The sequence below is a fragment of the Lytechinus variegatus genome, chromosome 9 (assembly GCF_018143015.1).
Source record: "Lytechinus variegatus isolate NC3 chromosome 9, Lvar_3.0, whole genome shotgun sequence".
In the NCBI taxonomy this organism is placed as follows: domain Eukaryota; kingdom Metazoa; phylum Echinodermata; class Echinoidea; order Temnopleuroida; family Toxopneustidae; genus Lytechinus; species Lytechinus variegatus.
In genome coordinates, this window is record NC_054748.1 from 1,206,145 (window position 1) to 1,224,490 (window position 18,346).

Here is an 18,346-nt window from a genome sequence, read left to right on the forward strand (position 1 = left end):
AAGATACACAAACCTATAATGTAAAATATGTGATTAAAAATGGACAGTGGAGAAAATGGAGAATGTAGTGGAAGGTGAATGAAAAGAGAGAAGGAAACTAGACGATTTCAATGGGATTCATGTGTATGGAAGTGTATAGAGAGAATGGAAAAGAGAGGAGAGAAGAGAAGGAAAGACCAGAAGGAGAGGAGGAAGGAAGAAGAAGAGATCACGTTCATCAGTCTTGATATACACACACCTTTTTCTATCACTTAGAGATGTTAGCAGGTAAAATTCAATGAGATTTAAAAACAATGAAGCAATAAGTATTTACATAGTGAAATAATAAAATGATGTAGTTGTACTGTGGAATCATCAACATACAAAGTAAAACAAACTTAGATTGATTACATGTCGTTTAAAAGATTAATAAAGTATGGAAGAAAGCTACATTGGAAAGATTTAGTTTTGCATTAGTATTAATGATATTTCAATTGTGATCCCAATATCCCAATATCTTGTGTGTTTTATCGGTCATTTTATTTTCTCTTTATATAGCATTATCCCCTTAATTATATTTCTGAACCTCGAGTGCAATATTTAATCTTACTATTATGTTCTTATTATATTTTGTTAATTCGTAGTTATATAATTTAATGTATTTTTCCTTTTTTCTGTTAACTTTGTATGTGTCAGTCTTCGGACTGTTTTACAATGTCTTTCATAATAAACCGAATTGAATTGAATTGAATCTTAAAACATAATTACGAATAATCATACCAATGGGATACAAAATTTCCAAACTTCTTTTGAATTTTGCTTCCTTAACAAATCAATACACATATTATTGTGACGCATTTAAAATGAATAGGCAAACCTGCAATAATGGGCCTTGGTCTGTTCCAGCCTTAGGGCAAACCGCTGTAGGCCGCCATCTATATAGCAATATCCCCTTCTACTGGTTAAGAGCTAAATAAATTTTGGTAAAAAAAATGTCACCACGTATTGAAGACCATACTACATGATTCTTAAAACAAAAGAGAGTACGTGTTCATCAAACTATACAATTTTGTTTTGAATGTCAGCGATATTTGTAACGAAAACTCATTAAATGTGTTTCCATGCCTACAGAAGAAAAAAAAAGACCTGAAAGTTATAAGCATTATATTTTTTTCCTGGGTAGGGGAGGGGCAGCCTCCTTCTTATCAAATTTAATCAAACTGGCCATAAATCACACAGATAAGTATCAAATGCTGCCATGATTAAAGGTATTATTTTACGCATACATTCGTAATTCCGAAGCTTTGTTATTCCGAAGGTTCGGTTATTCCGAAGGTTCGATAATCCGAAAACGAAATGAGGTTCGTAATTCCAAAGGTTCGTTAATCCGAAATTAATTCATTTTGGTAACAAGAACGGTGTTCTTCTCGCAAAATAAAAGGATATTACGCAACGATAAAATAACAATGATGATACATGTGTGTGTTGTGGCCAAAGCATGTATTGATTTAAGAATAGGCACCCGGATCGAGCATACACTTTATTTCGGTTTTATTTGAGCAAATGATGCACAAGCAAATGGTTTGAAGATGCAGGGGATTATAAAGTTTGTTGGTCATGTGCGAGTAACCTCCAGATAATACGATTTGTATTAGAGGAAATTTTTTTTGTTTGTCCTCATCAGAGGTATTTATTACATTAAAATCAATAATCAAACACATACAATAAATACAATTACTTTCATATTTCACCACCTTTGATTTCATTATACTGTTTTTTCTGATATTATTTTTATATTGTTACTCTTTTACATTGAAATCAATAAACAAAACACAAACAATATATATAATTAGTTTCACATTTCACAGGCTTTTGATTTCGTTGTACTGTTTTTCTGTTAGTTTTATCTTATTACTCTTTTCAAGAAATCTTACATTAATGAATAATTCTCTCTTGAAATCTGACAACATAGAAAAATAATTGATTTTTTTTTTAAGTGAACTGAGCCAACATATAGACTCTATAAATCGTATATTGTGCGAAAACCAAAATTACATTAAGAAAAGCCATGTTTTCATTTTCAACATCGTGGCCAATCAATAGTGTTTTCTCATTAATCTGAATATTCACATTAAACTGGATCTTAATAAAATACCGTAGTTTTTGCCAAAATAAATTCACATGTGGACAATACAACAAAGCATGATCTAAAGTTTCAATTTGTTTACAATGGTTACAAGTCATGTCTGATGTGATATTCCATCGAACTAAATTTTCTTTGTACGGCAAAATCCGATGCAGCAATTTGAAATTATATTGTTTAACTCTGTTATCAAATAATTTTCCAAACTTAAATTTTAGCAATTTGCTCCAATCATAATCTTCTGCAAGTGATAGACTGTCTTGCCAAAAATATAACACCGTTGGGTGTAAATTCTTTTTTATATCTACAAAATATTTGTAGAATTGCTTTGTTTTTGATATTGTAATGTCAATTGAGTCACCAGTTTTAATTTGAATAAATTTGTCGTTTTGCGTTGGTTGATCATGGTGATTTTCAAGCTGAGCAGTGTTCAACTTATCAAACCAATATTTTGGAAAAGTATTTTTAATTTTAGCATATTGAAATAAGATACCAAGAGAATTCATCGACAGTAAGTCTGTAATACTTTCGGAGTTTTTCCATGAACCATTTTCAATTAAATGGTATACTTTAACTATACCCTTATCGTACCATTTTCTGAAATACAGTAACTTGTTTTCATGTTTTATATTTGAATTATTCCATATGATTTCATTTTCAAATTGAGTTACTTCGAATGTATTAAGATAGTGAAGTTCAGCCCATGAAGTAAGTCTGTATAAAATGTAGGTAATGAATATTTTTTGCATAATTTGATCATGTCTATAGGAGAACAGTTACATTGAATAGATAAAGGTATACCGCCTAATTTATGTAACCAAAACTCACAAATATATATCCATGGTGGTTCATCACCTCTAACAATTTTTGGTACCCAAGAAAGTGTGAGTGATTTCTTTCTGGAATCTATATCAATCATACCCAAACCACCATATTGGGGTGAATTAACAATGTAAGCTCTTTTCACTTTTTCTCTTTTAGAATTCCATAAAAATGAATGAATTATTTTATTAAGTTCTTTGATATAATTTTGGGGCATGATATAGCATGTGCTTAAGTATATTAACTGTGATACAAGTAACATTTTTATAATAACTATTCTCCCATAGTATGTCAGATTTCTCATCTTCCAAAGATTTATAATACGTTTAATTTTATCTATCTTTACCGACCAATTAAGAACATTGAAGTCATTTGTGTTCTTGCATAATACAACACCAAGATATTTAATTGGTTCATCAGACCATTCCAAGTTGCATATACCATTTGTTTCATTGTAATTTATATTAAGTGGCATAACTTTGGTTTTATCTAAATTAAGTTTTAAGCCAGAATATTCCCCGAACTTAATAACCTCTTGAATTGCAACATTTCCTGCCTGGACGGAATTAACAAAAAGAGCGGTGTCGTCTGCTAACTGTGAGATCTTTAATTCTTTTGAAAATGGTTCTTTGTGGAATGGAATCTTAATACCACTGATTTTCTTGTTTGACCTTATCTGTGACGCCATTACTTCAACAACCAAAACAAATAACAAAGCCGATACAGGGCACCCTTGCCTTACACCCTTTTCTATCTTAAACTGTTTCGAAATCCAACCATTATTTATTACCTTTCCCCAGCGTTTTTATATAATAATTTAACCCATTGGATAAATGAATCTTTAAAGTTCAATCTTGACAGGGTTTCGAAAAGAAAGCTATGTCTCACACAATCAAATGCTTGTTTGAAGTCTAAAAAAGTACCAATCCTTGTTGTTCCAAAATTTTGCAATAATCAATAACATCTTGTACCAACCTTAAGTTGTCTGAGGCTGAACGCCCCTTTATATAAATATATAATATATATCAAACGAAACAATTTTATGGATTACTCGTTGAAGGCGTTATGACAAAACTCTCGCTAAAATCTTATAGTCTATATTTAATAATGAGATTGGCCTCCAATTATCTAATAATCTGCTATCCCCTTTTTTAAATAACAGTGTGAGTATACCTTGTCTTTGACTTTCTGACAAACCCCCTTGAGCGTATCCTTCATTTAGACTGTCGATTAGCAAATCTTTTATGTCTGGCCAAAAACATTTATAAAACTCCGAGCTCAATCCATCGCAACAAGGTGCCTTATTATTCTGCATTGATAGCAAAGCTTTATAACATTTTTTTTCTGTCACCAGTCCTTCACAACTTAGTGCATCCTTCTCATCTAATACTTTCAATTCAATATTTTTTAAGTATGATTTAATGTTTATATCATTATCGCTATAGTTATTTTTGTACAATTTACTGAAGTAATTATTAATAATCTTCAAAATTTCTGTTTTCTTTGTAAATGTTTGACCGTTTTGTACAATACAATTAATCTCGTTTTTCTTGCCATTTATGGTTTCTTTTTTCAAAAAATACTTGGACGACTTTTCGCCAGACTCCATCCATTTCTCTCTAGCTCTAATATACGCACCTTTGCACTTATATGTGTAAAGTTTATCTAATTCATTTCTAATTGTTTCTAACTTATCAATTTCTTTCTTGTTTGGATTTTTATCAGCCTTTTCACTTTGTTTATTGAGATCATCTTGTAACTTTGCAAAATAACATTTTCTTTCTTCTTGTTTCTGTCTAGAATATTTCACAGTGACCTCTTTTATTTTAATTTTACACATTTCCCATATAAGCTGTGGACTTTCATTCATGAATTCCATTTTTACTTTATAAATCACATGTTTAATACAGATTTTAAAATCTTGTTCTAGTAAGTGTGAATTGTTTACTTTCCAATAACCTTATCCTTTCCCAATACCACTCAATTTCAACTTTAGCGAAATGGCATTATGATCACATTTAAGTGCTGGGCGTATATCAGTGCTGTACATTGAAGGATATAGTGTTGTTGAAATTAGCCAGTAATCTAATCTAGAATAGATACCAAAAAACCTCTGTCTCCAAGTAAATTGTTTCTTTGTCGGATATAATTTCCTCCAAACATCAACCAATTCATTTTTTTGAATTAATTTCTTGAAATGATTGGGTGGTTTATAGACTCGAGATGCGCCACGAGAATCTAAATAAGTTTGTATAATATTCCAATCACCACCACAAATTAATATATCTCCAGGTTTCTTAATTTTGCTAAACCAATGGAGTAGGCTTTTAAAAAATATGACATTATCAGAATATTTTGTTTGCGCATAAACATTCAATAATAAATAGCAACAATTGTTATACATTAATCTAAGAGCAACGGTCCTTCCATCATTTCTGGCATAGACGTTTACAATTTCTAGGGGTAATCTCTTTCTTAATAATATTGAAACCCCTTTGGAGTGGTTAGACCCATTACTAAAAAAACATGGACCATTCCATTGTGATGAAATCTCGTGTTCAAGTTCTTTCGTCCAGTAAGTTTCTTGTAAACAAACAATATCTGTCTTTTGTGCACGAAGCCACGATATAATTTTGGTTCTTTTCGTTTTATCCCGCATTCCTCTCACATTCAGGGATATAAGATGAAGAGAAGTCGAGTCACCATTCATTGATTTTGTTGATTTTGAATTAATTTCTTCCATTTCATGATCGACTTATACTTTTCCATTTCGTTCATTGTTCGCTTACTACTAGTGTTTTCCTTTGCACTCTGCTTTTTTGCTTGTTTTCTTTCCTTTCAGTTTCCTTTTCGTAGATGTTTTTCCATGTTTTTGCCTGTCTGGAGTTGGAGTTTCCGGCGATAGTGGTGATTTCTCGTCGTCACTTGAAGTCGAGTAACAACTTGTGAATTCATCTTCTCCATATTCGACATCGCTCGATCTTTGACGCGAGACATGTTCCACAGGAGCGGAACCGGTAGCAGAATCGGTGGCAACGCCAGTTGCAGTGGTATCTTTTGGTCTCAGGAAATCCGAAATGCCGACTTGACGTGTCTTTCTCCCAACCGTGCTGACGTCATCATGGGGAACCCTTGCCGAATGACGTAACATCGTACTAGATTCACGCCGGGGGAACTCGGTAGAGTGAGGTGACTCATCCGTTGGCTGCTCGGTCGAGGGTGGAGCGCTATTGTCCTCGTTGCCATGGCTCGAAGACGCCTTCGCGGGGCAGCTGTGGCTCAGGTGCCCCGTTTGTTTACATGAACATTTCACTGGGTTTTTACAAGTAGACGCATGATGACCGCTTTCCAAGCACTTTGAGCAGATCGCTGCTCCTGATTCTCGTTCTGGCTGGCCGACATGAAATGCTCTGGCACGAAACACATTAGCAATGACTAGAAATCTGGGGAGGGGCTTGCTTGGGGGGTCTATGTAAACGACACGGTCCCCATTTAGACAGCACGTAAGTTGTCCACCGACGCGGAGCTGCTGTCGGATGATCTCTCCTCTTATGTTACACTTTATCCCTTCCAAAGTTGCTCTTATAAGGTCATCTCCCACTGAGAGGGGTACATCTTTGACCAAAACCCTTGTCATAAGTTCATCTCTGGCTTTTGTGAAGGGGTTCGTATCATGTACAGACACAGTCACACCGCGCACAAACAACCCGTTCACAATCACTTTCACTCGTTCATCGTGCTCAGTTAGGTATATGCGCCACAATGAACCAATACGCTGGATACCGGCTATATGCTCGGGTTTTACACATTTTATAAGGCAACAGTATAGGTCCTCACCTGTTAGGGGAGTTCTTGCCGATGGAATGTCCCGTGCTGCGATGAAGACCGGTTTCGGGCCATTACGTTCATACGTGGCGCTACGTCGGGGTGTGGCCTTATCTACATACGACATGTCGGTCATGATTATGGCAAAATGAAATCCAAAAAGATCCGATGATATAGAAGTTTCCAGTAAATTAAAAGACACCAATGTGCTTTCTTTACACCTTTAGAAATGTGATAGTTCCGAAATAATCCTTGATTCTAATTTCCTTTAGTCCAAAAAATCGATGAAATTCGCGAGCTATAAATGAAGTATACGTCCGTCGTAACGTGACCTATGACCTCCTTGTATTGGAGGGGATGTCATTTTCAATAAGAGCTTCTGCCGGTACTAAAAATAGAAATAATACTAACGATGATCATAATAATCCCAAACGATGAACATGATAAAAATGGTGATAAGAATATAAATGTTAATAAAATTGTATTGATCGTTAGCCTAGTGTTAAATGCTCAGATCTGTTAACTCTTATGTGGGGGTTGTGGCCCAGTGGATTAATCTTCTGACTATGAAACAGAGGGTCGTAGGTTCGAATCCCAATGCGTAATTTCCTTCAACAAGAAATGTATCCACACTGTGCCGCACTCACCCGGGCGAATGGGTACCCGGTATGAAGAAATTAATTAAATGCCTTCCTTTGAGCGCCTAGGCAGGGCCCACTGGGAGAACAGTTTTCAGAACTGAAGCGGCTTCCCTTGTAAATAATATCATTATTAGTAATATTATTACTATTATTAATTATTATTATTGTTACTATTATTATTGTCATCATCACTTCTTATTGGGCCTACATGAAATTTCCAAAGTTTGAGCTCGTGATTCGCTCGCAATATCTCACAAGGATGGCTTTTTAACAGTAGCGAGTTTTATAACTTCAGATAAGATTTTGTTCCGAACCACTTGCTTGCTACGCTTTCTCGCGAAAACTGAAAACCTAAATATATATCTTATCAATAAAAAATCAATAAAAAACTGTGCTTTTTTACTATATATCACTTTATTAGCAAATATGCACATTAAAGGAATACAATATACGCCCAGGACATTTCTCTATCATGAGAAAATGCAGGGCAATAAAATTTACTATACAAAAAAAAAATTAGAATATAATACATAATCAATATGGAGAAAAATACTGGGCAGTGCAACGAGGCCAGCAAAGGGAAGGAAAATGGAGTCCGTCTATGTACTTGAAATGCGGAGAGGGTAGTTTAGTTTCCCATTTAGATTTTTGGAATAATAGATAACGGAAGATGACACAATGGCCAATTTTGATATATTCTTTCGGAATTGTTTGAGATTGACGGGACTCCCAGTTTCCTTCAGCAGCCGCTTTAGCTTCGTTGCATTGTCCGGTGAGATGTGGCCCCGAGACCCGATTTCCAAAGGAAGGAATACCACTGAATATCCATTGCTTTCTATATCTGTAACTAGGGGGGCGTACTTGTTTGATTTGAACTCGTGTGCATTGGATATATTCATTTCAAAAGGGACTGATAATTCAAGTATGAGTAGTTTCTTTGTGTTCCTCCAAAAAATGCAGATATCTGGTATGAGATTTGTTTGTGTGCATTCTAGTGGCATTGTAGATATTCCTTCGTTTGATCATCGCCCTTCCTTAAGATCTGTGTACATAATAATATCCACAAAGTTCATTGACTGTAAGGTGGAATCTCAGTGAAGGCAGAAAATAGTCACCATATACCTTCAGCTTGTATTCATCACGAATCAAAGCCTTTTCAATGTTTTTGACACCTCTTTCAATAATTGATTTTACATATTGAAATATATCATCTGATGAGTTGTCATATGTCACAAACGAGCCTAGAAATTTAAACTCTTCCGTTTTCAGGGTTTCAAGCTCAATATTATCCAATTTAAATTTCAAATCAGTTGGGGAACCTCCTGATATTGAAAGGGTTCTACATTTTTTCTGTTTTAATTTCAACCCGAGTGACACAATACGAGAAGAGATTGTATTCATGAGCCTTTGATGGGTTCTTTTATTACCTGTTATCAAACAAAAGTCATCTGCAAATGGTGCAGTGATGAACTTTTGACCATCTAACTCATATCCGAATCGGCTATTCTCTGAGAGAGTTTCAATTAATGGATTAAAACAAAGGAGAAAAATTATTGGTGATAAAGGATCTCCCTGAAATATACCATTTTTAAAACGAAACTGATGGGAATTCCAATCCTTAGTTGAAACAAAACCGTCAAGGGAAGAGTAAAGATTCGTGACATAGTCAGTGATAGGTTTAGGAATCTTATTACGATCAAGACTGAATTTGGTAAGATCATGTGGAACTGAACCAAAAGCATCTTCCAGATCAAACCAAGTGAAATGTGCAGTTCTACGGGATTTTTTTGTATGTTTGATAATTTCATGAACCACTGTATTGTGATCAAGACAGCCAGATATACCATGCAAAAATCCCTTCTGAATAGTACGGTCTATATATTCATTCTCCGTTACAAAACATTCAATCCTATTAGCAAGTATTTGATGAAATATTTTACCAGTCGTGTTTGATAGTGCTATCATTCTAAAATTCTCTGGGAGATTTGTATTGCCCTTCTTATGTATTAATGATACTCTACTACGAGACCAAGATTGTTGGGGGACTGGGTTTCTTAGTATTTTACTATAGAGCGTTGCAAGAAAATGGTGGGTACATGGCAATTTTTTAAGCATACCATAGTTAATACCATCGGGACCTGGGGTAGAATGTGAACTTTTCTTTTGGAGGACATTTTTAATGTCTTTTGGTCTGATAGGGTCCATATTAAAGTCCGACACTGAGTTTTTGAGCGGGGGTATCCACGATAAGCTGGCGTGATCAATAGCAGACGACGATTCGTAGCGAGACTTAAGATACTCGTTGGCTGTATCAACATCGAAGGTAGGCATGGCATGTTGAGAGTATAGAGAGTCATTAACAATCTTTTTGCTGTAGTCCCAAAAGTTTCTTTTATAACACCTTTCTTCATAAATTGCGTTCCGTTCATGAATTTGACGATCACGTTCTTTCTTAAAATGTGTGTAAGTAGCAAAAGCTGCATAAAACCTGTCTCTATCTTCATTCGTGCTGGACTGTTTGAACGCACGACGGCGAAGACGATTCTTCATTCTCCGTGCCTCATCAAGCCGCTTTGGTTCACGACAGGAGAATGAAGCCTGTCCATTCTGATTATTAGCAAACTCAGGTATATCAGCAAAAAAATCTTGAAGAACAGTCTCAAAGTTGGAACCCGCTTCAGCCGGCGTGATCACACCTGTTGCTAGGGCATTATGCAAAGGTCGGAGACGATCCGCAAGATTAGTATTCAGGGAATTCCATTCTGGACCTGGTAACTGGGGTAATGAGAACCTAATAACTGATGCCAGAAGGCAGGCTGTTGTAAGGATAGGTATCATGACAACAAATCTAGTATCTGGGACTACAAACTAAGGTCTATAAGAAGTACTAATCAACCTTCAAAAAAAGAAACTTGGAATTCATAGAATACAAAGATATACCAAACAACTTAAATACACATGACAACTCACCAGTTACAAAACTCCAACATAAATACAATAAATCCTAAATTTAAAAGAAATAAAATGAGAAATGGAGGCAGAAAAGTGCAGATTTGCAGAGGCTAGATACCTATGTCATGCCTCCATTTTGCAAAAAAAAAAATAATTACTACAAAACACACAACTTAACACAGATGATAATCTCATGGTGAAAATATCCATATTTTCAACAAAGAGTATAGCTCGCGCTTCGCGCTCGCGTTATTCAAAAAGGGCTGATAACAGAATAAAGCTAATTATTGGCTATTAGGACTATCCTTTTAAAGAGATAAACTTTAAGCTGCTGATCGGGGTAAATTATGGATGAAAACATTTCGCCCCCCCCCCCCTATTGGCGAAAGTTCGATCCACCGGGGGGGGGGGGGGTAGTAGCTAGGGGGCACTTGTACCCACTAAAATGAGTAACAGGTAAATGAAATTCCCTTTTTTCAAAGTATACAGTTTATATTAATTTTCAGGAGCTCTTATTAAAAATGACATCCCCTTCAATACAAATCTTATTAGCTGGAGGTTACCTGCACGCGACGAACACTCTTAATCCCCTGCATCTTTAAACCATTTGCTTGGGCAGCAATTGCTCAGATAAGATCGAAATTAATCGTATGTTTCGTCACCCAGGCGCCTATTCTTAAGTCAATACATGCTTTGGCCACAACACACACATGTATTATCGTTCGTTATTTCATAATTGCATAATATGTTATCTTGCAAGGACAACACCATTCTTGTTACCAAAATGAATTAATTTCATTTTCGGAAATACGAACCTTATTTCGTTTTCGGATTAACGAACCTTCGGAACAACGACCCTTATTTCGTTTTCGGATTAACGAACCTTCAAAATTACGAACATCATTTCGTTTTTGGACTAACGAACCTTCGGAATTGCGAACCTCATTTCGTTTTCGGATTAACGAACCTTCGGAACAACGAACCTTATTTCGTTTTCGGATTATCGAACCTTCGGAACAACGAACCTTTTTCGTTTTCGGATTAACGAACATCGAGGTATAGGCAATTTTCGTGCTTCGGAATTACGAAACTTCGGAATTACGAAGTGTAACCTTATTTTATCACAAGAGTAATCGTTGCCATGGTAATTAGTGCGATCAACACATACAAAGTTTTAAAAAATGGGGAAAAACAAACTGATGATAACAAAATCCTAAACTTGATTGACACTAGCACGCATTGTGGTTCCCGCATAGTTTGCGCATGGGCACGCACTCATACGGGCCAATGCACGAACTATGCGTGCCAGGTTGCGGATAGGTGCGTGGCATTGCGTAAAATGCGTGCCAAAATTTGCAATATGTTGAAAATTTGGGCACGCATTACAAATTCGTGAACTCTTTTTGAACTATGCACAACCTATGCACAACCTAGTCGCAACACTGCGTGGCATCGAAATGTAAATTTCGTGGCGCAAAAAATAGTAGGCACACCCCATGCTATGCATACTTCATGCATAGTTCACGCATGATATGCGCAAAATTGTGAGTGCAGACCACGATCGTAGAAGATGTTGAAGTTTTTAAATTTGCGCTAGATACGTCACAGAACAGGATGTTGAGAATATTTGCTGCAAGCACGTCGGGACAGTGCGTGAACTATGCGCAAACAATGCGCAAACACGTCGTGAACGTGTCGGGACAATGCGTGAACTAATATAGCGAAGTTGTGCCATAAAGTGTCCCGCACTGGCACGCATCAATGCGGGGCAAGCGGGCACCACAATGCGTGCAAGTGTCAACCGGGCCTTACATGGAACCAATTTCTTTGTTCTTTACGTGTTCATTTAACCTAAATAAATATATGATTTTTCTTTAGAAAGAGACCAAATCGTACACTTCTTGACATGAAGATATTTTATAGATATAGCTTCATTGCCGATAGACTTTAAGATCAAAACAAAATTTCAGATTCTTAGGTTTCCAAACTGAAATAAAGGTATATAATTATGATGAAAGTCACCATACATCATCCTTTGCTTCTTGATATCAAATCACTAAATACGTCTAGATTAGAATGACTTGTTGGACATGGAACAGTCCACGTAGGTCAGGTCCATGTCGTAAGATACAATTTACTTGCCATTTTACCCAATACAAATAACACACAATCCTTTATGGTCCCTTGTTCTAAATTAGGCTATTTTTACATTGCCTTTTGGATTAAAGAATTTATTTATTATGCTTTCGCTCTGCTATTGTTAATTATAATGAAAATGGTAAAAATCGTCAATATAAATGTGTTTTTATGCTATAAAAAGATGATTATCTCTAATTCATTATCAACCCTATCCCTCACTCTGTTAGTAAAAAAAGATGATTTAAAAGAACAAAAAACAATCATAAAATCGTTCATTATTTTTTATTTTAAGATGTTCCTCTGCAATTTAACAGAATAGGTCTTAAATTGACGTTGATTTCTTATTTAGTCAAATAACCAGACATATGGCAAGATTAATGATCACGTATTACAGTATGAAATGTTTTCAGGTCCTTAATAAGCGAATTCTTTACAACTAAATGAGATGTTCATTAAGGCTGAAATATAAACTGCAGATTAGTCAAACAAAGATAAGCAAAAAAAAACATCCACCTACATAACACACATAGACACATTTGTAAAAATATAAAAAAGGAAATAAAAGTTTTAATACAAGAAATCTGTAAGGTTTGATACCCAATACACTAATTTTCATTTAATTCAAACAATCTCAGTTTACAGGTGGCTTCGAGTAGATTCTGATTAAGTTTCTAATCATCTACATACATGATATTATACAGATATTGCCTACCTAGAGTTTGAATTTAACATGTCATTTCCCCGACGGAGTTATATTTTTCCCAAGGGTTTATATTTGCCCGAAGCGCACAGTGCTGATGAAACTATTATCCCGATTGAAAAATATAGCTTCGGAAGGAAGTTGAAATGTTAATTATTAAAAAAGATAGATAAGGCAATATTTGTTATATTATATAGTCCATGTACATTCGCCATCAAAGAATGCATTCATCACCTGGCTTTGTGAATAACCCAAAATTCTTGCTGCAGCAGTAATCCATCTACGTGTTAAAAAAAGTAAAATATAGCAAGCGCATTCTTCATGCAATCGACGCGTTAACACTAGCGCTAACCTCAAGTAAACGACATGATTACGCAACTCGTCAGCAGCAAGCGGTGTCGCCTTTCTGAAACTAACGCCGCAGTTTACAATACAATGCAGTTCTATTACTGAGGTGACATCAAACCTAGAATATAACAAATGCGATCCTCGCAGCTATGGTCACGTGATGGCGTATTTACCAATAACTGATTCGAATCTACATAACCTATGTAATGATCCGATATCACGTATAAGTGTGGAAGTGTCCTGGTGGGTGTTTCATAAAGCCGTTCGTAAGTTGAGAGCGGCTTTAAGAACGACCGGTGATCTTTTTTTGTGGTAAATGGTATGTTCATTGGCGACGGTTTAGCGGGTAAGAAAGGTTCACCAGTCGTTCTTAAAGTTGCTTTTAACCTACGAATATCTTTATGAAACGGCTCCCTGGTGTATCAATACCTTGGATTACCGCCGCATCAATACCTTGGATTACCGCCGCACGCCGAGCGAACACTCACTCCTGAAGACGGACAGTCAACCTGTCCGAAACGTCGAGTCTCTCTACTACTCATCATCTCTACTCGCCGACGCAAGCCAGCATCTCCTCATCAGCTCTACTACTCAAGCTGTTCTCACTCAACATTCCTTCTGGTTTACAGTCCTTTTCAGGACTATTCTCAAGAAAGAATACTCTATCCTCAAATCTCCACTTTCTCGCCTATCCACTTCCTTCTCTTCTTCTATCCACTGCTTCTATAACACTCCACATGGTGTACCGTAAACCACATCAGCAATTGTACATGCCACCATGCAAACCTTCAAACAACATCTGACTCAGCTCTACGGGGAGCCTACTCAACGCACCGCCAGGCAACTTCAGCGCGACGTAGTCAAATCAGCCAAGCTTACCAACCACCTCACCTTCCTCAAACGCTGCCGCGACTCCGACATCATACCGCCAGGACTCCAACTCAAATCTTCCGTCGACACCCGAAAGCCAAACGCATCCTGCACCAAGCCAGCTTAGACCTCACTCGCGAACGCATCGCACGCACCCGACACCAACTCCACGATCTCAACTCAAGCATCACTTCTACTCAAACTCAACTTAGCCGACGACTCAAACCAGACGATGTAGATAAAGTTCAGGCATTCAACGACTACACATCTCGCAAAACCTTCCAGTCCACCAAGCTCAAACAAATCAACAAGTTCGACCGACTCTACTCCCGCAAGCCTACGCAAGCCAACCAACAACCTTCGACCGAAGCAACCAAGGATACCGTAATCAACCTTAGCCGACACCAACTTACCCAAGCCGAACACAAAGTACTCTCCCTCGGACTCAACTTCGCCGTAGCTCCTAAGAAGATCCCTTTCTCCGACATCGTACAGCAAGTCGAACCCAAGCTCCGCTTTCTCTCCAAAGAGGCTGCCAACGCAATTAGACTCAAGGTAACCAATGCCCTCTCCGACGCCAAGCCACCTAAACAGAACCTATCCAAAGAAGAACGCTCTGCTATCCAGGACCTCCGACGTAACCAAGCCATTCACATCCTTCAGGCTGACAAGGGCAACGCCACCGTTATCATGGACCAAGACGCATACGATGACAAGATCGAAGAGATTCTCCAAGACAAGGACACCTACTCCAAACTCAACAGAGACCCAACTCAGGCCAACGAAAGGAAAATCAACCAACAACTGCTGACCCTACACCGATCCGATGCACTACCCAAGGCACTCTACTTCCAACTCAGATCGTCTTCAGCCAAGTCACCTATCTTATTCGGACAACCCAAGATACACAAGCCTAACACTCCTCTCCGCCCTATCATCTCCACTCGTGGGTCACCCTGCTACAACACAGCACGCCATCTGGCCAACATCCTCCAACCACTCGTAGGCCAGACCCAGCACCATGTCACCAACTCCAAGCACTTCATAGACGTCATCTCCAAAACCAAGATCCGGCCCTCCGACACACTCGTCAGCTTTGATGTCGTCTCCCTCTTCACCAGCGTACCTGTAGACCAAGCATGTGACATCATCAAGCAACGCCTGATCACCGACTCAGACCTAGCATCCAGAACCAATCTCACACCAGACCAGATCCACGACCTCCTCCTCACCTGTCTCAACTCCAACTCCTTCAAATGGCGCAACAACTACTACAAACAACTACAAGGAGCAGCCATGGGTTCACCTCTCTCACCAATCATCGCTAACATATTCATGGAACACTTTGAGCACCAAGCACTCAAGACTGCGGACAAGCCTCCTTCACTCTGGCTCCGCTACGTCGACGACACCTTTGTCATCTGGCCGCACAGCACACCCGACCTTCACCAGTTTCTCAACCACCTCAACAACCAGCACCCTAGCATCAAGTTCACCATGGAGACCCAACGCGACAACTCAATTCCATTTCTAGACGTTCTCATCACTAAGACACCATCTGGATTCCCATCTCACCAGGTGTACCGGAAACCTACCCACACAGACCGCTACCTCAACTTCCGCTCACACCACCACCCGTCCATCCACCAATCAGTCGCCGACACTCTCGTCAGACGAGCCCACCAACTCAGCGACAAGGCACACTTACATCAAGAACTCAAGCACGTGACCAATGCACTCACCACCATCAACCACTACCCCAGAAGAAGGATCAAGACTCAACCACCCAGCCACCAACCCAGCACCGACAGCACCGAAAACCCATCCGAAACCAAGCCCGTCGCCACCATAGTACTACCCTACATCGGCAAGACTTCACACCGACTACAACGCATCCTTCACTCTGCCAACATCCTCGTCAGACACCAATCCTCTCGAAAACTACACTCCATCCTTCACTCTCATAAGGACAAACACCCATCCAACAAACAACCAGGCGTCTACAAGATCCCCTGCGACTGCGGTAAAGTCTACATTGGGGAAACCGGCCGAGACTTCGACACCAGACTCAAGGAACACAAGACCCACCACCGACGCAGCGACTGGGACCGATCCGCCATCGTCAAGCACGCACAACAAGAGAATCACCGCATAGAATGGGAAAGGAGCCACCTAATCACCAACATCCGGCACTGGAATACCAGAAGGGTCAGGGAAGCCATTGAGATACATCAACACAACACTGTGCCTCAAGACCCTGGCCTCCACATCAACAGCATCTGGCACCCAATCCTACGTCACCATCAAACTTCTAACCAATCCACAAACAACCAGCCGTCCACCGTCACTCCACCGAGCCCTCCTACCCAACACAGCAGTCTGATTGCATCACCAACTCAACCAGGAACTCCGCCGACACACACACCACCGCCACCGACACCTCGCTACAACCTCCGCCGACGACCCAACACCTCATCCGTACACCAGGCCACCCACTCACTCCCGCCGAAGCTCACCCGACGAGTCCGCCGACCAACACGCACAGAACGTCACCATTGATGTACACACCGCCGACCCACACACACGCCGCCGTAACTCACGCCGCCCTCTACTCACCACGTCCGCATACGACGCCCACTCGTTTCCCGCCAAAACCGCCGACCCACACACAGAGCGCCACCTACGACGTCAACCCGCCGTGACCGCCGGCCCAGAGCTTTCCCCCACGTCCGCACGAACGCCATAAGTACCGCCGCACGCCGAGCGAACACTCACTCCTGAAGACGGACAGTCAACCTGTCCGAAACGTCGAGTCTCTCTACTACTCATCATCTCTACTCGCCGACGCAAGCCAGCATCTCCTCATCAGCTCTACTACTCAAGCTGTTCTCACTCAACATTCCTTCTGGTTTACAGTCCTTTTCAGGACTATTCTCAAGAAAGAATACTCTATCCTCAAATCTCCACTTTCTCGCCTATCCACTTCCTTCTCTTCTTCTATCCACTGCTTCTATAACACTCCACATGGTGTACCGTAAACCACATCAGCAATTACCTTGGATTAGTCATGTAGAAAATCACGATAATTGAACAAGCGACGTATACAAATTCATAAGGTCAGAAAAAGAATCCCACCTTGCAAGGTTTACATATTCATTTGTAACATTTTTCATTCGATAATCATGACAGGATTTACTTTTTTTGGCCCATCCGACTACCATTTCGAGGAAAATATATCAATTTGACACGCGATGAAACTATGATGGACAGCTACTAAAAATGTTTGGAGTATTTTTTTCCCTATTCATCCACCACTTGTGAACTCTACAATACGAGCTGAGTAAAGATATATGTGAAATGGCAATACGAGCTTTAAAGATTGAAGAAAAGTTAAAATATGGATAAACTTCTGTTAAGTATTGTATGGGTAAAAAAACCGACAGGCAGATTTGAATCAAGAAGTTTATGACACTTACAATTCAGAGTTTAGAAATATACAACAGGTCCTTAAAACAAGTGATACAAAATGTATAATTGCGACTGACATTTAAAGAATATTTGAAATTAACAATACGAGCTGCTAAGTATTAACAAATGTGTAGAATTCACATTAAGAGCTACGTTATAATGACTATTCTACAATATATCACTCAAGATAGGCCATAATTAATACACGACACAGAATAATATACACCAGCCCGGAAGAACCAGGTAAAATCAAATGACTACCACCATTTTATCTGACTTCACTTATACATTTAGATGAATATGCAGTGGTGCTAACAAGTTAGTGAACACACAAGAAAATGCACTCATTCATGATCAATGTTAAAAGGAGACAACAATATTGCAATGTTCGGCGAACACAGAGAAACAAACTTTATTGAATGTAGTGTTTCATCACCTCACATTATAGTTAGATATCTT

The 18,346-nt window shown here is 38.8% G+C and overlaps 1 protein-coding gene across 1 annotated transcript; it reads left to right on the plus strand.

Moving 5' to 3' along the window:
* The first annotated feature begins 13,709 nt into the window (after positions 1-13,709).
* On the plus strand, positions 13,710-17,156 carry LOC121421177. Its single transcript, XM_041615839.1, has 2 exons — positions 13,710-13,815; positions 14,358-17,156. The coding sequence occupies exons 1-2, from the start codon at positions 13,710-13,712 to the stop codon at positions 16,976-16,978; spliced, it is 2,727 nt and encodes a 908-aa protein (XP_041471773.1). The 3' UTR covers positions 16,979-17,156.
* The last annotated feature ends 1,190 nt before the right edge of the window (positions 17,157-18,346 follow it).